The 22,270-nt window shown below is 36.4% G+C and overlaps 2 protein-coding genes across 2 annotated transcripts; one reads left to right on the forward strand and one right to left on the reverse strand.

Moving 5' to 3' along the window:
* Nucleotides 1-3,349: 3,349 nt before the first annotated feature.
* On the reverse strand, nt 3,350-9,613 carry LOC111044685 (transcription factor Adf-1). The gene is made up of 3 exons (XM_022329895.2): nt 9,306-9,613; nt 7,402-7,527; nt 3,350-4,547 (listed from the first exon to the last, which is right to left on the reverse strand). Exons 1-3 carry the CDS (start codon nt 9,436-9,438, stop codon nt 4,024-4,026), a joined length of 783 nt encoding a protein of 260 aa, XP_022185587.1. The 5' UTR covers nt 9,439-9,613; the 3' UTR covers nt 3,350-4,023.
* Nucleotides 9,614-9,794: 181 nt separating this feature from the next.
* LOC111044686 (transmembrane protein 179) lies at nt 9,795-21,888 on the forward strand. The gene is made up of 5 exons (XM_022329897.2): nt 9,795-10,179; nt 11,422-11,598; nt 14,881-15,009; nt 17,497-17,581; nt 18,644-21,888. Exons 1-5 carry the CDS (start codon nt 10,070-10,072, stop codon nt 18,920-18,922), a joined length of 780 nt encoding a protein of 259 aa, XP_022185589.1. The 5' UTR covers nt 9,795-10,069; the 3' UTR covers nt 18,923-21,888.
* Nucleotides 21,889-22,270: the final 382 nt, after the last annotated feature.

The following is a 22,270-nucleotide window of genomic DNA, read 5'->3' on the forward strand; positions in this document are numbered from 1 at the left end:
ACCAATTTTGATCATTTTAACCACATCAGGTTCACGTTATACTTGGTAGAGCTCCTCATTCTTCCTCCTCCGCCAGGTCTCATCCACTTCTATTCCACCACAGATGCTTCGCAGTACCCTCCTCTCGAAAACTTTGAGATGGCTCTCGTCTTTTTTGGACAGTGTCCATGTTTCATTGAGTACTGCCAGGATTAGCGAGCGATATATTTTAAACTTTGTAGCTATGCTCAGCACTTTGTTAGGCTTCCTTCATATCATTCACCGATCTTCCAATGATATCAATGTCGTCTGCGTACGCGAGAATTTGGGTTGATTTATAAAAAATATTCCCTTCAGTGTTGATTTTTGACTCACGAACGACTTTTTCTAAAGCTATATTAAAAATCATTAATATTAACTATAGAAAAATCATTAATTAACGAAATATTTGATCTTGATTATGTAAATTTCTTATTAAATAATTTATTAAAAATATATTTTCCAGATGAATAAAATATAATTGATTATTTTAAACGGGAATGAAGAGTTGTTATTACATCAGATATAGATACCCGTATCAGCTTTCCTCTATAGAAGGCACTGACAAGGCATAGAGAATGGACAACACTGTTTTCCTATCTTTCTCCACTGCCATTATAACGTGGACCTCACTACAGTAGCCTAGAAACCTACCAATAAAGGTCCAGTTCAATTTTTGACTGTACAATCAAAATTGTCCAGCAGGACACGTTTAATTATTATTTAACGAAAATCCTAAATAAATGCTGCAAATCACCCCGAAGACCTCTGCTACTGCAGACATTGACAACAGGGTTAACAGCTAGATGGAAATTCGGTGAGAACTATTAGCATAAATAAATTCATTCTCTATTTAATTCCATCTGTAACAGGACACGTTTATCTTTTGTGACAGAACTCTCATGTCACATCACTTATAAATAGATTTGAATCATCTTTATTCATGGGAGTTGATCAAACTTTCATAAACTATTTTATAGGTATCAGAGATGAAAGATTTGAAGTTTTGAATTTTCACACTGAAGATGACACCATTGGTATTGAAACATGTACCGTATGTAATTTTTAATTAAATTCGTGATACTTATTGACATCATTCAATTGTTTCATTACGGATAAATATCACATCTCACCAACAACATTATCTGCAGTCGAAAATGGAAGATTTTATTAGAAATTGCAGTTAAACATTTACTGGAATATTACTATTAAATGAAAAAGACTAAGAAATTGTCAAAAAACCACAGATTTATTGATACTAAGAAAGACCGGTTTCGGATATTATTACACCATAGTCAATCTCTGATAAACAGTGGTTTATCAGATTTATCTCTCTGGTTCATCAGAGATTGACAATGGTGTAATAACCGAAACCGGTCTCTCTAAGTATCAATAAACCTGTGTTTTTTTTGTCAATTTCTTAGTCTCTTTCATTTAATATTCAGAGAAACGCATCATTTTATGTTTTGATGTTAACATGAGTTTGTGGATTTAAGTGAAAATTTCAATATTTTTTGCAATTGTGAAGGAAGAGTTTTGTTTAGATTTGTATTTGGAAATTGATCAATCTGATAAATTCAAAATTGTAGTAGATAAATTTTTTGGACTCAAAATTGTGTACGAATAATATTATCATTTAAGTTACGTAAGTAGCATAACCTTTAGACTGTGTATTCTAAATTAAGGTTTGAAACAGTTTTGGGCAAATGTCTGTTGTTTTTACCTGAATTGTATTTGCATATGAATAAATAAATAAATAAATATCAATAATTAGGTACCACAATATCAACTTCTCAACTACACAAGAAAAAAAAGGAAATTTTACTACTGTATAATAATAATATTATTTCAAATATCTATTGGAATAATAGTTGTATTTATATAGCTTTTATTGGATATTTGAAATAATTATTATCCAGTAATATTTTCAAATTCAATTTTATTAAGCCAAAACACTCTACAACTGGCCATGTCAACAGGTACCTATTGAAAAATACACGAAATAAATAAATATAATAACAGAAGCTTACAAAAATATTGCACATTTTTGGCAGCAAAAGTCTCGTCTATAAGGTCCAATTCACACAGACCGGACATCGGGGCAGAGAGGAGACACAGGCATATAGCACGTTATTGTTCAAGGCGGAAGAGAGGTGCTTGCAATGCGCACTCCAGACGAGCAATTTGCGAGTTAAAATCAACATCATCCCGACAAAAGGCGGGGAAGTGGCGTGCTGGCCGTTCTTGTACGCCACCAGAGAGACGTGGCGTCCGCGCCAAGTGGCGTACAAGAATAACGGGCACGCCACTTCCTCGTCAGACACTTGTTTAACTCGAGGTACTTGATCTATTAAGGTAAGTTGTCACTGGACACTGGTGTAGCTGAAACGATAGTCTTGAATGATTATCGGTGGACAATTATCGTTCGGCGATAATCGCTGCAGTGTTCATTGTCACTGATGCGATTATTATTTTAAAATTTATTGTTCAGTTGAAATTTGACTGTATTGCCAAGAGTGAACAACTGAATGATAAGTTTCAAAGAAATGGCTTATTTGTTAATTGAAGATTTAGAAGATAACGACATTTTGGAAATGTCAAGATACCACGACTTAATACACATATAGTCCCGGTTGCACAAAAGCCGGTTAAATTTTAATCATGATTAATTCCACGAGAACCAATTAGAGAAGCCTTCTTTAAAAAAATTCTTCTCCGATTGGTTCTTGCGGATTATCATGATAAAATTCTAAAAGGCTTCTGTGCAACCAAACCTTAGTATGTTTACAAAGCGAAAAGAAGAAAGGTAGATCAAAATATTAATAAACAATCATTTGCAAGAGGATGAGAGAATGTTTCCTGAGATCTTCAGACTTTCCAAACTTTAGTTTAAGTTTTGTCTAGTTTAAGGCTGTGCAAAGGCTAAAAATAAACTTTCCACTGGTGATATTTTTCAAAGATTTTCGATTTGTATATCATCAAGCTATCAAAATGGAAAAGTTTTCTCAGGAAAACATTTTTTTTCCGATCATTATTCTTTTAGTTAAGAGCGCCTAAAGTCTACATTTTTGGGACAGAACAATAATTCAATTTCGGTGTAAGAGATAAATACATGAGATTTAGAGGATAAATTCTTCTCAGTATTGAAGATTTAATAAAACAAAAATCTTTTGAAAATATAATTTTTTGAGAGAGTTATTCAATTTATTAAAAAAAAAAATAATAATTCGTTTATTTCACTGCATTTTAACTTAACTAAAAGTTATTTTTGGCCTTTTATAGTAAATAATTGAATAACTTTTTCAAAAATTGAATTTTTAGAATTTTTTTTGTTTTATTCAATCAACAATACTGAGGAATTTAAATCTTATTGATTTATCTTTTACCGAATTTGAAATGTTAGTTCTGTCCCAAAAATTTAAACTTTGGGCGCTCATATCTTGAAAGTCTCCTATAATGAGAGTTAATACAATTAGTATTATCAGCAAATTTCATACTTATTCGGTTAAAAAGTTGTCTTAAGTATTGTTTTATTATTCTTATTTGCTATCTTTTTTTTAGTTTTGTGCGCTGTTCTGTTGTTGTAAATTGTATGCGGAATAAAGAATCTTATCTTATCTTATCTTAAGTAATGATAGAAAAAAATGTTTTCCTGAGAAAAATTTCCCATTTTTATAGCTTAATGATATACAAATCAAAAAACTTTGAAAAATATCACCAGTAGAAAGTTTATTTTAGCCTTTGCACAGCCTTAATCAATGATACCACAAGTAGAAGTCTTCAAATTACATTTCAATCACAGCTCACAGGAGATGTGATGAATCACAATAAAAAATCGTCCAACGATTGTGATTATGGCTGCTCCAGAAGCAGACCCGTACGATTGTAGTAAAAAACTCTGAATCAGTGAAAAGAGCGCCAATGAAGACAATGCACAACAGGCGCTCTATGATTATCGTCCAACAACTTTTTGTTCAGTTCCAGTCGCACCAGTGACAACGTACCTTAGCTTGTAGACGAATGATGTGAATGTGAAGGATACTGCAATGTCTGTTGACAGTACTGCGCCTGCGCCCCAGCGGCACTCAAATGCTGCATCTCGTTCAAATTGATACCCTCCAACTCATTAACAATTGTGAACACTCGCTGTTTGGCCAGTATCTTGTTTTTATCACTCAACTTTTTCACAGTCGCTTTGATGCTGTCAAAAAACAAGTCAATATCGTCGGGTGCCTGTCGCTCTTTACGAGTTCGCTCCTTGTCCAGAATGTATTTGAGTAGGATGCTAGCTGTATTACCGTCGTCGGCGGGAGTTTCTGGTGATTTGGGTTTTGTCAAATAGGATCGTAGGTGGTGTGAGTTGGAGCCCACAATTGGCGAGGGTGATATTTCCACCTCCAGTTCTTGAGATCGTTGAGTGGTGTCGTCAGCTGTATCATCTCCAGTGGGCCAATATACGTGATGATCGTCTGCTGTCTCATCTGATGCACGTTTTTTCTCGCGCATATGCGGCTTCAGAAATTGCATACCTATTACAGAAATCACAAAATTTATACATAGTTACGTACGGTTATTTTAGTAATAAAAACAGGAATTGCATATAAAAATAATGTATTATAGTGGAGTCAACGTAATGGCTTTGGAGAAAGATAGGAGAACAACGGGGTGGTGGATTTTCTGCCTTGACTTTTATAAAAATTAGCCGTTTTCGGTATATCTGATTTTAACTGACATTAATTGTTTTTTTTTATTAATTGACCGAGCGAAGTGAGGTCTAAGATTCAAGTCGACGGTTTGGCATTTCTCTTAATCTTTAAATGTCTATATGTTGCGCATTTACGGCGAAACGCGGAAATAGATTTTCATGAAATTTGACAGGTATGTTTCTTTTTTAATTGCGCGTCGACGTATAGGTATACAAGGTTTTTGGAAATTTTGCATTTCAAGGATTATATAAAAGGAAAAAGGAGCCTCCTTTATACGCCAATATTGGAGTAAGAATCAGACTATAGAATTATTCATCATAAATCAGCTGACAAGTGATTACACAGATGTGTGGAGAAGCCAGTCTATTGCTGTATTTCCATTAAGGTCTAGGTATAGTTTCAATCAGGCACTGTGGATGAGAATACTGCGTGAGGGCTACTGTTCACAGAAATACTAGTATCATAGAGAAAAGATAGCATAGAAGATATATTATTGTATAGGTCGATTGTTTATGTTCCAAATTTCAAGCCGATTGTTTTATTAACTCAAGCCGATTACTGGCGACTACTGTCTATTATTACTGTTTTGGCCGGGTAAGAGTGTAAAAACGGCACAGTATGAGAGTAGACCACCAGCGTCACATAGCATCACGAAAAATAAATACTAGGACTATATCGGCTTGAGTTATCATTAAAAATTGGAACATAAACGCCCTACTCTACCAAGGCTATCTCCTTGTGTTATCTTTATAATACCTGATAATCAATTAGTATATTTTATTCGTTAAGAAATTATATTTCTCTTCGATTTAATAATAACATTTTATAATTGAGATAAAATATTTTTCTCAATTGTTCATATTCCAAGGTTTGTTGCAATCCATCCAGTAGTTTTCCAGAAATCGTGATCAGTGAGTCAGTGAGATTAGAATTTTATAAGTATAGATTGTTAAAAATGAACTAGCAACGTTGCTGAGCTAGAAAAGGATAGCGCTAACGGCTTTGTTGAATGATAGACAAGGATAGCAACACCAATATTAATCAAATGTTACCATTATAACGTGGACTACACTATAGGCACAGATTAAATAAGGTTAAGATTAATAATCTTACTTACTAATAGGTATTACTTACAGATTGAATAAGTATTTACTTACTTTATGCTTTAGGTATCCTACAAAGTGGATAAATAAATAGGCATAGGTGATATTTAATATTTAAAATGTCTTTATAACGTCAAGTATTACGTGATACTGTTAAATTGAAAAAGTACAAGACTTTTTTTGAAATCCATTGACTAATTTCAATGGTGACTAATTTTAATTATTATTAAACGAAAATCTCAATCAAATGCTGTAAATCACCCCGAAGACTTCTGCTACTGCAAATATTGACAACAGGGTAAACAGCTAGAAGGAAATTCGATGAGCGCTACTATACAAAAATTATTTGTCAGCCCGGGAATATTATTAAAAATAATTTTTGTATAGTAGTGGGCTGACAAATAATTTTTGTATAGTAGCGCTCATCGAATTTCCATCTAGCTGTTTACCCTGTTAATATTTGCAGTAGCAGAAGTCTTCGGGGTGATTTACAGCATTTAATTGGGATTTTCGTTTAATAATAATTATTTATTAATTAGCATTTGAACAAATGCAACTTCCACTTTGTTTCTTTGCTTCCATTTGTAGAGTGACTAATTTTGTTACAGTTGGAACATCACATGAATAGCCTAGGCCGAAAAGTAAGCAGAGGAATTGAGTGGGACAAAGCATAGTGGAGCAGCGAAGGTAGATGGTAGCGGAGAAGGTATAGAGTGAAGCAAAGACATGCATCACTTCTCTACATACTGAGCTACCTTCTCCGCTACCCTCTACCTTCGCCACTCCACTATGCTCTTTGACTCTTACAATGCTTGCAATCAATCCAACAACTCTAAAAACATAATCATATTATACTAAAATTTAAAAACATTTGAACTTGAAAACGGCCAAAGGCCGAAACTAATTGTTTGAAATGTTTTTAAATAAATAGGTAGCCTACTTCATGTTTTTATATTGTTTTTAATAATTTTCATATGATGATGCACAAGAAAAAGACATGCAATGAAATCGTTCCAATGAGAATAATATGAACAAAGATGAAGAAATGGGTAAAATTAAAAATTAAAATGGAAAGCTAGAAGTACTGATTGCTGTTGAGGATTTTACATAGGCAATAGAGAGAAATAGCCTGGGAGATAAAACGGTAGGCATAAAGGGCCTATATATGTATTTTTTCTTTAGAGATATTTTTGAATGATAGATAAATCTGAGCACCCTTTTATCAAATTTAATTTAAAAACTCAGATTTATATTTATATATTTATGACCTACATTATATGATGGTATTGGATCTAGGAATTGCATGCTTTTTTATTGTTCAGCATGTTGCGATTCATCAAAATATACATGCCATAGAACGGCTCAAATAAAAACAAACGATTTTTTTTACTTGCCGCCGGTAATTACATGCCGCTGTATTGGAAAGTAACCATTTGGACAAGACAGGGAATGTAAGTGGAACGTTGAAGAGGCATGTACGAGCTGCGTATAACGTCTACAAACCGCTAAAATTCATAATCTTGGAACATAATTAAAAACTGGATTTTGTAAATTATATTAGTATATCTTTATACCTTCATAGTGTTTCCAGTTAGCTAGGGGACCGGCGTAGCGACCAGCTGATTTTTTCTTTTTCAGTCTTATGAATCGCCGAAATTGGTTCCTCAAAGACTCCCATCTTGTTTTCACTTTGTCCGCATCTGAAACAGTGTGTAATTTTTGTATACTATTGGATCTTATGGGAGTGTTCACACGTTGGCAGACTTGAAATGTGTGAACACCTCCACAAGAACCAATGATACCTTTTCTGTTTCTGTTCAGCAGAGCTTGAGGTTGAGTGGTAGAGAGGACTTGAAAGTCCTAACTCCACCAAATGATTTTTTTCATTTTATTCAATTTGAGAGCTGAAATTAATTTATCATTGGAAAGCAGGGTGCTGACCGTAGAGTGAGTGTGCTAAATATATATGATGACATGAATGGAGGAGAGAGATTTGACATAGGTCATTTCAAATATACCCAAATTTGTATATTGTTACATGTGGATAAATGTATACCACTTGTATCAATATTAAGACCAGTCGAATTTTAGGAGATGGAGGTGGAGGAGGAGGAGGAATAGGAAGAAGGAAGAGAAGGAGAATTGGGAAGAAGAAGAAGAAGGAGGAGGTGGAGAAGGGATCGGAAAAGTAGTGATGGGGGAAGGAGGAAGAGGAGAAATGTGAAGAAGGAGGAGAAGGAATAGGGGTAGGAATGGGAAGAAGGAAGAGGAGGAGAAGGAATATGAAAAGTAGAAATGGAAGAAAGGAGGATGAGGAGGAATAGAAAGAGGAGAAATGGCAAGAAGGAGAAGAGGAGAGAAATGGGAAGAAGGAGGAGGAGGATGAGAAGGCAGGAATAGGAAGAGTGGAGATGGGAAGGAGGAGGAATAGTAAGAAGAATGAGGAATAAAAAGAGGAAAAGGAGAAGAAGTTGAACGAATAAATAGATAATTAACAGCACGAAATGTTAGAGGAAGAGAGCAAGAGAGATTGGAGTGATGAATGAAAGAAGAAAATAAGTAGGAGAAATTGGGAGAGGATGGTGGAGGAGAAGGAGGTGGAGAAGAAGATGAAGGAAAAGGTGGTGGTGAAGGAGGCGGTGAAGAAGGAGGTGGAGGAGATGGAGGTGGAGGAGAAGGAGGTGGAGGAGAAGGAGGTGGTGATGAAGGAGGAGGTGGAGGAGAAGGAGGCGGAGAAGAAAAAGGTGGAGGAGAAGGAGATGGAGGAGAAGAAGGTGGAGGAAAAGGTGGTGGTGAAGGAGGCGGTGAAGGAGGTGGCGGAGATGGAGGTGGATGAGAAGGAGGTAGAGGAGAAGGAGGTGCTGATGAAGGAGGAGGTGGAGGAGTAGGAGGCGGAGAAGAAAAAGGTGGAGGAAAAGGTGGTGGAGAATAAGGAAGCGGTGAAGAAGGAGGTGGAGGAGAAGGAGGTGGAGGACAATAAGGTGTAGGAGAAGGAGGTGAGGAGAAGGAGGTGGAGGAAAAAAGGTGAAGGAGAAGAAGGTAAATTAGAAGTTTGAATAGAAAGAAAATAGAAATGTAAAGAAAAAGGAAGAAGTATATGAACAGGAGAAATGAGAAGTGCGAGGAGAAGAAATATTAAAAGGAGAAATTAATGGGAAGAAGGATGAGGCAAGGCGAGGAGAAATAGGAAGGAGAGAAATAAGGAGACACAGTAGAAGTAAAATAGATTAGAAAGAAATGATAGATGATGAAGAGCAAGGGAGGACTTGGTATGATAAAAATAAATGCTAAATATATGGATATCCAGACCTGAATTATTATCTCCAGTCTAGTACAGACCCGACCCGTTCAAGTCCAGTCCGATAATTCTAGTGGAGCGCTGGCTATCAAAGCACCGGTCAATCTTGACTTCATTGGACCTAGATCTGATGACCGCTACAATTGAAACCGAAAAACAAAATTTAATCTCAAAACTAACCTTGTTTCAAAATCTGTCCCAGCTCTTGCCATTTCTGTATTTTGAACGTAGCGTCGCTGTAGTGTGTATGTGTGAAATCGTATAGAGCCGGCTGGCCTCTCACTAATTCAATCAAAAGTTCGTCGTCTAACATTGTGAAAAATTAAGTAAAATTGAACGTGAAAACTGAAATTTGCGATGCTCAGAAAGTAGACTGGTTTTGACTGTATTGAGCTCTGAAGCGGGTACAGTCTGTTGTAAAAGATAGGATACTGATCTGACCTTGGCGTGATCTCGACTGAACGGAGACTTTTGGTTTGACTGTACCTGACTTGATCCGTTCCCCGCTTTTCCGATTCTGATTTGCAGAATGAACTTGCACGCTATCTACAAGCTTCAACTTGAACTACAACTAGTTGTTTTTCAAATCTCCCGCTAGATGTCAGGATATCGGTTGTGGAAATATCGATGTTGAAGCATCGAGAGTAAAAATATCGATACATCGAATCGTTGCAATTTTAGCTCTGTTCATGGCTCTTTGTTTGTATCTGTCAAGAAGGTCGCAGTTTTTGATATAATTTAGCTTAATCTTTAAAGTTATGTAATTATTTCAATTCAGGAGTTTTTGTATTCAATATAATAGTGATGAGTTTTAGAAAATTAGGGAATATATCTCAAGTAGATTGGTTCAAACAATCTCCAAAAATTTGAATGGTGACATCAATCTTGAACTATCAGAAAACAACTTCACGCGTAGATAAAATATCGTGGAGATTTTTTGAAAAATGGCTCTTACAAATGTGCTTCTTATTAGTCAAATAGCTGCTTATGTTATAGCATTTATTCTTTCGTTATGTATTACAATTCCTATGAGTCTACATCAGGATGAGTTCAGGTTAGTAACTATAGTACTAGGTACCTATAAAATTACTTATATTTGGGCTGGAGTATATTTTACAGGTAACTCTAGGTCTATTAAAATGTCTAGTTTTAATACATAGAGAAACACTCTATTTTGACAAAAATCATAAAAATTCTACAGCTAAGAAGTTGTGCATTATTGATTTTAAAACATTGAGCGTTTTCAAAACACTTCATTACCAATGCCAGTACATGCTTATTATTGTCTTACATTATAAAGTATAATGTCAACAGAATTAGCTACTCTTTAGCCTAATTTTTCATACAATGACACCCAACGTTAAACATTAAAAAATTGATCGTGGAAGTGATAAATTAGTTCACTTTTAAAATTGAGGTTAGGTCAGGTCTGCTTCAATAATGATAAAATAACATTTCAATAATAGTTCAGCTGTCTCCAGTATGCATATTCTATAATAAACCGTATAAAAACGTTTTTATTTACACAATTTGTTATTGACTGCTCAAAGTTCAATAATTGATAAAAAAATGATTTATGATGAAACAATCTTTAACTCCAAGGTATAGGCTAGAGCGTTTATGTTCCAAATTTCACTGTTAACTCTTTACTCTAGCTGATAGTTCTAGTTAAGGAACTATAAAGACTATATTTATAGTTCTCTAGTTTTAGTAGCCTAGTTCTTTTTGTAAAGCTATGTGACGTTAGTAGTTTCTTATAATGTAACGTTTTCAAGTTTCTCATACTGTGTGTCTCTTACACTCTCACCCTGTCAAAACATTAATTATAGACAGAAGTCAACAGTAATTGGTTTGAGTTAACAAAAATCTGCTTGGAAATTTGGAACTTGTTTTGAAACTTGGAAATTTGTTTTTTCTATGGTGATATGTTGGAATCCGCATTTAGAAAGTTATTCACCACAAAATTGCTATACTTGTTCATGAAAGGGACAACTGTACAGTTATAAACTACCTTTGTACCTTGACTTGATTGTCTGGTATTAGATTTAAAGTTTGGGCATCAAGCCTTGTTCCCTTGTTCAATCATTGTCAAGGATGGACTGAAAACTGATTCAAAACGTTCGAATTCAACCATTCAACCAGTTAGGACTATAGTAGTTGTCTATGTATGAAATTGAACGTAATTTTTCGGCACCAAGCCGTGTCCATCGTCATGAATGGACCGAAGACTGATATAAGTTTTCAACTGATAAGTTTATTAGTTTTATAAGATTTTAACACTGTTTTCGTGTTGCAGAGGTCATTGCCTTCTGTTCTCGACCGGCGTTTGGCAGGAAACAGACGGGCAATTCCTGGTTAGCTGGGCATCACAAGCTTACTGCAACTACACCATATTCGTCGGCGTTGTACTGCTAGTCGTCTCTGCCATTCAAATCTACCGAATGTCGGTCTACATTTACAAAGGCATCGACAGGTAAGACATTTTAGTGGAAATTACTTTAGGCTATATTGTTGAAGTCACTGATCTAGTATACAAATTTGAGGTACTAGTCACACCCTAATCAATCTCTGGTTTTAGTAAATCGGTGGTTTTGAGATTATCAAGTCTTTTTCACTTAAATTACGACATAGCAGTCTGATTTTTATAAATAAAAGCTATTAGCTTCTATTTACATTTGTGGAGCGCTTTCGGACACTTGGCCCTTCCTCAACACTGGTTGACACGTCTTTTTCATTATTTAATATGGATATTTATCACAGTGTCATCTTCACAACAACATAGATAGTTACAAGTTATAACACAGATAGTTGCAACACAAGTTATAAACTCTAATAAGATCATTGGCGAGCTGGGCATCCTTACGATCTTAAACTAGTACAGTTTATATACTATACAGTCTGCTGGATGTCAAGGACATCGAAGACAGACATATGCTGAGAGCTGATCTTCATACGCACGTTACAAGGAGGAGATTTGAAATTGACATTCCACGCTGCAGAACCAACAAGAGAACAGACTTCTCTATCTTCGTTCTGCGCCTGTACAATGATCTGACGACAGTTAGTCAAAACAAGACAAGACATGATCAGACACATTTAGTCACAATACTTCTCATAGTTGCTTATGAAGACCTGTCTAATTTCAATGACTAATCAGTGTGTGTTGCGTCATAAGCAACAATGTGAAGTATTGTGACTGAACGTGTCATTTCTTGTCTTGACTAACTGGTGTGCGCCTTGCCTTAGTGTGAAGAACCTGCAAGGAAACCGAGGAGAGATCAAGCTGAAGAGAAATCCATTCTACACAGTGCAGGAATATGCGCACAAGAACAGGATAGTTTGAACTGTCATCTTGCTTTTTTGACGCCATCTATCCAGTAAACTGGTCATGGATGAAGAAATTGTTTCAAAGTCAGCACCTGGTTAACATTGGTTTGCTATCCTTGCCTTCATACAAAAATTGTAGGAATTATTAGCACCCGGTTAACATTGGTTTGCTATCCTTGCCTTCATACAAAAATTGAGGAATTATTAGCAGCCGGTTAACAATGGTTTGCTAACCATTGTCAGCACCCGGTTAACATTGGCTTGCTATCCCTGCCTTCATACAAAACTGGCAGATTTATCTTTTCCCAACTCTGCATAGTTAATCGTCTGTAGGATATGATAAGAATTATAAAAATTCAAAAATTAAAAGCTTGTTTCGACGATATGTGTGATTGAAATAAGTCAAAAAAGACAAAAATAGCACATTTGAAAATCAATGTTTTTGATCGGTAAAATATCAGGCTATGAGGGTTGAGTGAGACAATCAATTGAATGTTCGTGTAAAATTATTTTTTCTAAAAGCTCTGTTGTTATTTTGGTTGAATGTGATGTCCACATTAGCTCCAGCCTCAAGCTTGGGTAATGGTGAGAGTTAGGATGAGAGAAAAGATGAGAGAGTTAAGATGAGATGGGTAATGGTGAGAGAAGGATAATGATGAGAGTCAAGTGGATCAACAGCTTTAGGTGCGTGCCGAACTGCTGGAATTAGAGTGCAGGTTTATCATTTATCTCTTTAAAGTTGAAAAATTCCAGTTGTTAGCTTATTTTGCTCATCATCTCAACAAACCATTCAAGTTACAAATAGCAACTAGCTCCATTTGGATCTCTCAATTAATTCAACGTGACATAGAACTCAGAGACAGATCAGCTTGTACTCGGCTTAAAAAGCGTCAAAGCAAATTCTCACACATATCAGTATCATTGGACGTCTTCGATACAGTGAGATTATTATTCACATACGTTCTAATGGGATTATTCATACCCGCTCTGCTGGACTGAGTGTGAATCGTCTCATTAGAACGTATGGAGATTCTATTTTCACTGACTCTGACACTGATATGTGGGAATCCGCCTTTAATCCCTTCATTAAGCATGCACAATATTATAGATCTGAAGAAGAAGCTGCAATATATCATCTTTGTCTCTCTAACTAAGTATTTTTGGACTCATGTTTATAAGAGCATTCTTCAATATTTTAGTGTAAGGAATCAGCCTGAGAGTTTGGAAGATGCCTCCTGAACACTTGGTGCCGGTTGCACAAAAGCTGGTTTAATTTCAATCTTGATTAATTCCACGAGAACCAAAAAGGCCTGCTCTGATTGGTTCTTGTGAAATCATTGTTAAAATTTAGCCGGCTTCTGTGCAACCGGGCCTTAATTATTGTTTTAAATTGTGATAAACTTCATTCAAATTGTTTCTGTTTTGAATATTTCAAAGTTTTATTTTCTATTGTTTTGGTAAAGACTATCAGTATGAATGGCTTGACAAATCGCTCACGAGACACTATGAATATTTTTGTTTCTTAAAATTTGTTCAACTTGTGTTTGAATATTTGTTTCTCCTTCAAATTTGTTCAACTTGTGTTTGAATATTTGTTTCTCCTTCAAATTTGTTCAACTTGTGTTTGAATATTTGTTTCTCCTTCAAATTTGTTCAACTTGTGTTTGAATATTTGTTTCTCCTTCAAATTTGTTCAACTTGTGTTTGAATATTTGTTTCTCCTTCAAATTTGTTCAACTTGTGTTTGAATATTTGTTTCTCCTTCAAATTTGTTCAACTTGTGTTTGAATATTTGTTTCTCCTTCAATTTGTTCAACTTGTGTTGAATATTTGTTCTCCTTCAAATTTGTTCAACTTGTGTTTGAATATTTGTTTCTCCTTCAATTTGTTCAACTTGTGTTTGAATATTTGTTTCTCCTTCAAATTTGTTCAACTTGGTTTGAATATTTGTTTCTCCTTCAAATTTGTTCAACTTGTGTTTGAATATTTGTTTCTCCTTCAATTTGTTCAACTTGTGTTTGAATATTGTTTCTCCTTCAAATTTGTTCAACTTGTGTTTGAATATTTGTTTCTCCTTCAAATTTGTTCAACTTGTGTTTGAATATTTGTTTCTCCTTCAATTTGTTCAACTTGGTTTGAATATTTGTTTCTCCTTCAAATTTGTTCAACTTGTGTTTGAATATTTGTTTCTCCTTCAAATTTGTTCAACTTGTGTTTGAATATTTGTTTCTCCTTCAAATTTGTTCAACTTGTGTTTGAATATTTGTTTCTCCTTCAAATTTGTTCAAATTGTGTTTGAATATTTGTTTCTCCTTAAAATTTGTTCAACTTGTGTTTGAATATTTGTTTCTCGTTTAAATATGATTAGCTTCTGTATTTGAATATTTGTTTTACCTTTAAATTTATTGAACTTGTGTATTTGTTTCAGCTCGTTTCTGTCAGCATTTGTTGATGTTGTTGCCAGCATATTTCTATGCGGCATGACAGTGATAGCTGCACTCATAATCACTCTCGGCTTTATGGTGTGGTGTCACGATATGACCGAACGCTTTCCTTCGTAAGTATCTCTACATTTTGTGTAATTTATTTGCAATAAAGTTTGTTTACAACTTGGGTTCTCAATTCCCAAAATATGAAAGCATTGTGGATTTTCAAAAGGAAAATAATAATAAGAATTTATGGCCCCATGTGCGAAAATAAAGAGTGGAGAATCAGAAGCAATGCAGAGATATGTTACATTCTGCGGGGGAAAGGCATAGTGCGATTCATAGAATCAGCTGGCTGGGACATGTGCAAAGAATGGAGAACAATAGGATGCAGAGGCAGATGCTTGTTGGAAGAATGGAAGAAACGAGGAAAAGAGGTCGCCCGAGAACTACGCTACAGGATGTAGAAAAAGATCTGGCGTGCTTAGGAGTGAGGAACTGAAAAAGACTGGCCAATCAGAGTGATGAATGGAGTTGAATTGCTGAGGAGGCCAAGGTCCACGCAGGGCTGTAGGGCTTCGTAAGGAAGGATTTATAATGAAGATTTATATTTAAATCAATTAGGGCCGGTTTCCAAGCTCGGGATTCAGCTAAGTTCTAGACTTCAAACAGCTGGAGTCAGAAAATTGGCTTTCCGAAACAAGGTGTAGTCGTAGTCTACGTTTAAATTAAATTTCGAAAAACTAGAAAATTGAGCACAAAATAAAATAAAGAGAAAACAAAGTTTCAACTATTTTGAATTATTTAGGAATGTTTCATTTCGTCAAGGAAAAAAGTTTCCAATTATAAAGATTATCATAAAAACTGCGACTTTGCCCCGTTTCGGAAAGCCAATTTTCTGACTTCAGCTGTTTGAAGTCTAGAACTAAGGCCCGCCGCAAAGTAGACCCACGCTAATCCACGAAAAGCAACCCACGCCGTGGGATGTTTTGTAAACCATTGCTAGGCTTCTCTATACATTTGTGTAATACATGCAATGAATAATCCACTGATTGATTATGAATTCTATAGCAATGGTTGGAAAACATCCAACGGTGGGTTGCTTCTCGTGGATTGACGTGGGTCTACTTTGCGACGGGCCTAAATCCCGAGCTCGGAAACCGGTCCTAGGAATAAGAATAATTGGAGAAATAATGTCTTTCTTATTAATAAATGAAGGATTTATTTATGCCGCATCCACATGCTAGCCCAATAAAGGCCAATGACGACCAAGTTCAGTGTGTGGCTAGGTGGTTTGGACGTGCTAGTCTGCATTGGCCTTCAATGAAGGCCAGTGTAAACCATCGTTGGTAAACCACCCATCCACACTAGTCAACCAAAACGTGTTGTTTCCTGTTTTGTCGTCTGCTCTGCTGGTTTTTCTGTGTTATAGAGCTGCTATAGGCCTAATTGTTATTATTTATTATTGCTTCACTTTTTTATAGTTTTTATTGTGTTCATTTTAGTTGATATTTGCAATTTTTATCATAGATATGTCGCTGGCTACTGTTGGCTTTGATTGGGAACTGGTCACATTGCATTGTGCATGGCAAGATCAATGCAGCCAAGCTTACCAGACTGGGCCAACAAGTTGACTTGGCATTACAGTGAGGTTCGCGTTATAAAGTCAACCCCTGATTAACGTTTGTTTGCTATCGTTGTCTTTCATTAGACAAAGCAGTAGCTTCATCCTTTTCTAGTGTGTTATCAGTAGAATTATCTGCATTATCTGTAGCAGCTGGAAATGAGGAAAACTGTTTTTCCCTACAACTTCTTAAAATGTTTTCTCCAATTAATATCAATACTAGTGACTCCGTGGGTTGAAGAACTCGCTCATGAACTGTTGTATTGTAATCTTTCAAACCAGCAACTTTTAATTAATACAGTGTTGGTGAAAATTATGGAAACAGCTGAATATTTATTTTACAAGAATAATTTGACAGTAGGTTTAATTGGGGATCCTATTTGAAATGAAAAATTACTCTTCAAAAATGTCATTGTCGCTTCAACATCTTTGACCCTCATATCAATCCAAATATCATTTTTCTAAATGAAAAGGTGGTCATGTGATACATAATTTCAATACAGATTTCCAAGAGAAAATGAATGACGAGAATCGCACATTGATATCTCAACCCGTATCAGTTTGTTGATGTAGAGGTTGTAAATTATGTTGTATATTAACCAGCTGAAATCATGTGTCAGCACATGAAGGACTGTCTGTGTGATTGCTCCCAAATAGCCTCAGCTGATGTTATGAATGAATGGAAAAACTGTAGTAATTGTATGCAATGAATTCTTCAGCTGACTAAATATGATAAATCACAACAAATTTTTTTCTATCCACTTTCAATGTTATTTTTATATCCTGAAAAATGACGAAGGAGTGAGCCAATTTCGTTGTCCAACGAACTTTGAAAAGGTTCGAAGAATATGTGTTCAAAATTTGAATCTGATCATTCTTTCTCAACTTATTGTAGAATATACAGACAGACAACGACTTTGACCTTCAGCGAGTCAAAAGTAAGAACTCGCTACCGCTCGTTCAAATATTCTATATCCATTTTTTTATGTTTCAGGTGTGAAATAGCAGCTGGACAGTCGATAGATAGACTGGATGGAATAGATACGTCGAATTTCTACATTGAATTGGGCGCTGCACAGGTTAGAAGACTAATATTTTCCTCTGGAAGAGAAACCTTTCATCCACTCTCAATTATTTGAATATTTACGATGGTTAAAGCAAAATATTGTATTGGTACATTAGATTTCTTGCTTTCAACAAGTTTTTATTTTTATTATTTAGTCAGGGTGTTTCCCTGCTTGCTCAGTTAAGAAGCCTGAAATTATTCTCTGAAAATGTGATCTTTGATCCTTTGCCACGACAAATTATTCAGGTTGTAAAAAGTAACATATTAGTAGTGATGAAAATGTTCAAGTGATTTCTTGTATCTTATATTTTTTATTTATTTTGTCAGCTTAGTGTACTTCATGGGTGAAAATCATAGGCTTAATGATTAAAAACGGTTTCTCTACTAGATGGACAGTCATGTATACTCATTCACAACTAATTGATGGATGGTTTTATCATTTAGTTTTTATCTTTCCTGTGAGACTCTCTGACCGATCAACAAACTTGGCAAGCAGCTCTAAAGGTGCGTACAGATTTACGCGCCGCGAACATGAGCAATTCACTTTTAATCAGCTGATGCCAAACTTTTTATATCTGTATCTTACCGTTTCTGTAAAAATACAGATATAGTCAGCTGATTAAAAGTGAATTGCTCATGTTCGCGGCGCGTATATCTGTACGCACCTTTAGAGTATCATCTGATAGGCTATTTGTTTGTTGATTATTGTATTTCTCATGATGAATGCCAATCTCTGATGAATGTGACAAACATGATGAATTTTTCTCTGATGAGCCAATGTCTGTTCTCACAATTACTGATTGCCTGTCTACATTATTTTCTACTAACACTCAGGATTGTCCTCCGATTGGCCAATTCTCACCAACAGCTGATTATCAGCTAATAGGAGGCCAATTCCGAGTGTCAGCCAGCAAAGTTGATAGCTATAATGGCCAATGCTAGTCCAATGATGTTGATGTTGGCCTCTTTCATAGCAAGTGAAACAGTTTGAAATTATGTTATTCATTTAGAATCACTCTATTTTATTATAGTTATGTCAGCTACGTAGATGAATGAATAATTATTTTTATTTCAGTTTGGCGCATGGGCTTCAATGGCCTGCTGGGTGGGACTGTCAGTGTTTGCCATGCTGAAGCTATGCCGCTATCACCAGCTGGAGAATATGAGAGTGAGCATGTTCAGAGAGAGACAGCGACTGATCAACGAGGGCATGAGTGGCAGTGGTGGGGGTGGCCAGGGCGGTGGAGGGGGTGGAGTCAAGTGCGGCGATGTGGGTGGAGCCAACGGAGCTGCACATGACAACAAGGCGCACAACAGTGGTGGGGGAAACGGTGAGGAGCCTAGGGCTGTATGAGTGTAGAAGGGGCGGAGCCTAGGGCGGTACAAGTGTAGAGGGGGCGGAGCTAGTGCAAGGCACACAGCAGTGGTTGGAGGGGAGGAGCCTTGGGTGGTATGAGCTTAAAGGGGCGGAGCCAGTGAGAAAGCCACACAGCAGTGGTGGGGAGGAGGAGCCTAGATCACTCTGAGTGTAGAGTGTAGTCAAAAAGTGATCTAGTGTGCAGACACTATAATAGTGGAGGAGGAGCCATGGAAAAGTCGGATTTATTGGGGGGGGGGAGTGTTTGCTGAGAGTCATGCCCACATAATCTCTAGACTTGTGCTTGGGTGAATATTGGAGTTGTTGCGTATTTTGAATATCTGAGGATCTCTGTACTACCGTACATTGTGGAGGGTGAAAATCGTGGCTAGTGTTTGATTGAAGGTGAAATTGATTAATTTAAATAATAGTAGAATTTCCCCATATTTTATTTGTTGAATTGAGCAACTTCATAATATTATTCTTTCTCGATAAGGCAAGGAATGAACAACTTTCGGAAGCAGCTGAGGGTAAGATTTACACACACTAGACAAGCACTGTATATTATTATTATTATCAAAATTAATCGTAAAATTGTGTTACCTATATTTTTTGAAACATTATTTTGCTTAATTTTGGAGCTGGACTCAAGTGGCTAGCAACTGTCAAATATTATGAAACTGTACAGGTGCTATATACAAGGGTCATTTTTTCAACCTCCGATCTCATATCATAAGGCACAGACAAGTGGTAGATTTTCACAGAGTTATCGGATGGGCACGTTAACTGTCGGTCCCGGTTGAAGTATGACCCAGTCGTAAGGCCCATTGACGGTTCAAATGATATGTTCAGGCGGTGGGACCATCCCGCAACGGACTCCTCACCAACAAAAGCCATACGAATTTACTTTTTTCACAGAGCTGAACAGCTTTTATCATCCTCACCAAACGCCCTGTGATCGGTGCGGCCAGATCTTCAATAATTGTTGTCGAGTTATAAGCCCACAAACATGGCCTCCTTACTTGAGTCTTCCGCCAAGTGCTATTTGCATAGTGTTATTAGTTTTTGTTGGCAAAATGCAATAATTCATCACATATCTAACGAAAAATGATTCAAGTTTACGCAGAAAATGTTATGGGTGATGATGTTGTGCGTGAATGGAATCGGAGAATGAAAGCCGTCTGTTGAAATGAATTCCAAAATCGTCGTGATGCATGACAACTCGGACTCACAGTGCTAGTGTAGCCAAACGGCTTCTCCAGCAAATCAAATGGGATAATTTCGATCACCCATCATACAAACCTGACTTGGCCGTTAGTAACCTATACCTTTTTCACAAACTCAAGCCATGACTTTGAGGACAGAGCTTGAATACTCAAACTTTGAAGGCAGAGCTTCCATACTAACGAGGAACTCTAAAACAACGTCCTAGCTCACTTGAACTCATTTGGCGACAACATTTCATGAAGAGGGTTTTGGTAGGCTGGTCCTCTGGTATGAAAAATGCCTCAACCTTCACGGTAATTGAAGAATAATCATAAGTGTAAGTAACTTTTGGTGAAAAAATTATTCTTTTATATGTACATTCGTCATCTATGTATGACCATTCGGAGATTGAAAAAATGACCCATGTATTTAAATATTATTCGAATTAGAATAAAATATTCAATACTTAGTGCCAGTTAACAAGATTGCCAAGAGTGAACAACTGAATGGTAAGTTTTAAAGAAACGGCTTATTTGTTAATTGAAGATTTAGAAGATAACGACATTTTGAAAATGTCAAGATACCACGACTTAATACACATATAGTCCCGGTTGCACAAAAGCCGGTTAAATTTTAATCGTGATTAATTCCACGAGAACCAGTCAGAGAAGCCGTCTTTTCAAAAAAGCTTTCTCCGATTGGTTCTCGTGAAATTAATCACGGTTAAAATTTAACGGTCTTTGGGGCAACCGGGCCATACTATGCTACTAGGCTAGGGCCACACGAGCGCACATAGTGCGTCCGTTGCAACTTACGTTTTGCGGCCGTCGCCAATGACACCACACGAGTGTTGAGTGTGGTGTGTCAACGTCAGTTGGCTTTACGCAATTGAACCAGACGAAGCAATAACTTTTGCATGTCTCAACGTGCGTTGTAGCACGGCATATAGAAGATGACGGTAGGTGTCATGCGCATGTTTGTGCTAAATTTCCGGTGTAGCTGATGTCATTTTATATCCAATCATCTGTTTTTAACAAATAAGATGCATAAATTGTCAATATGTGTTAAAAACCTCGGTTGGTGGCGATGACGCAATCTAGATCGCTGGCCACGGCGCACACATTTCGTGACCCCTACCGTTTTCATCTAAATACCGTGCGTTGTAGCATTTCTGCGCAGTTCAAAAATCACCGTCCGGTACGACTTCCGTTACTTGGTACGCACGTACCTCGTGTGTTGTCACCAATTCACTTCTATGTATCTCTACAACGGACGTCTAAAAGTAAGTTGCAACGGACGCACTTTGTGCGCTCGTGTGGCCCTAGCCTAAGAGTGTGCACATCTTGGTCAGCTGTTTCTGATTTATACGTTCTTATGAAACTGGCCTTAGATACTACCTCCGTGTTCACGGAGGTAGTGCCTTAGAGCGTTCTAATAGAATTCCCAGTTTCACCAAGCCGGTCAAGACATTCTGGACCTTCTTTTTTAAGGTTGTCCTTTTTTATGAGTGGTCCTTTTTTATGTGTGGTCCTGACACATTTGAACATGGTCAAATGGGGAGAGTTTAAAATGGGTGCACTAACATAAATTATTTCTGTGGCTACAGTTACTCAACGTTAGTAGACAGTCTACTAACTTTGATAGTTACTACAGATAACTCCAGTTCACTCCTGTAAAGCTTACTCAGTTTGATCATGTTCAAACATATTTGATCTAATGTATTGACCGAACAGAACGGTCAGGTCGATATGTAGATTTCAGCTCCCTAGCATTCTTATATATCTATATCTATTGAGATATGAGATATCCATTGATATCATAGATATGAGATATCTATTGATGTCATAGATATGAGATGTCTATTGATATCATAGATATGAGATATTTATTGATATTATAGATTTGAGAACACTTCACTCACATGGGCTACTTTAAAACAAATTAATAAAAACAATATAAGAATCTTGTAGTACCCTTTATTTTTCAAAAAAACTTTAAAATAGTTCAACAACTAGTTTCGACCCTAGGTCATTTTCAAGTTGAATTTTTCAAATTTGACCCTAAGTCATTTTCAAGTTGAAAATGACCTAAGTTACGGTCTAAACTAGTTGAATAAAAACACAAATATGTTGTCAAATT

The sequence above is a fragment of the Nilaparvata lugens genome, chromosome 4, assembly GCF_014356525.2.
Source record: "Nilaparvata lugens isolate BPH chromosome 4, ASM1435652v1, whole genome shotgun sequence".
Taxonomy (NCBI): Eukaryota; Metazoa; Arthropoda; class Insecta; order Hemiptera; family Delphacidae; genus Nilaparvata; species Nilaparvata lugens.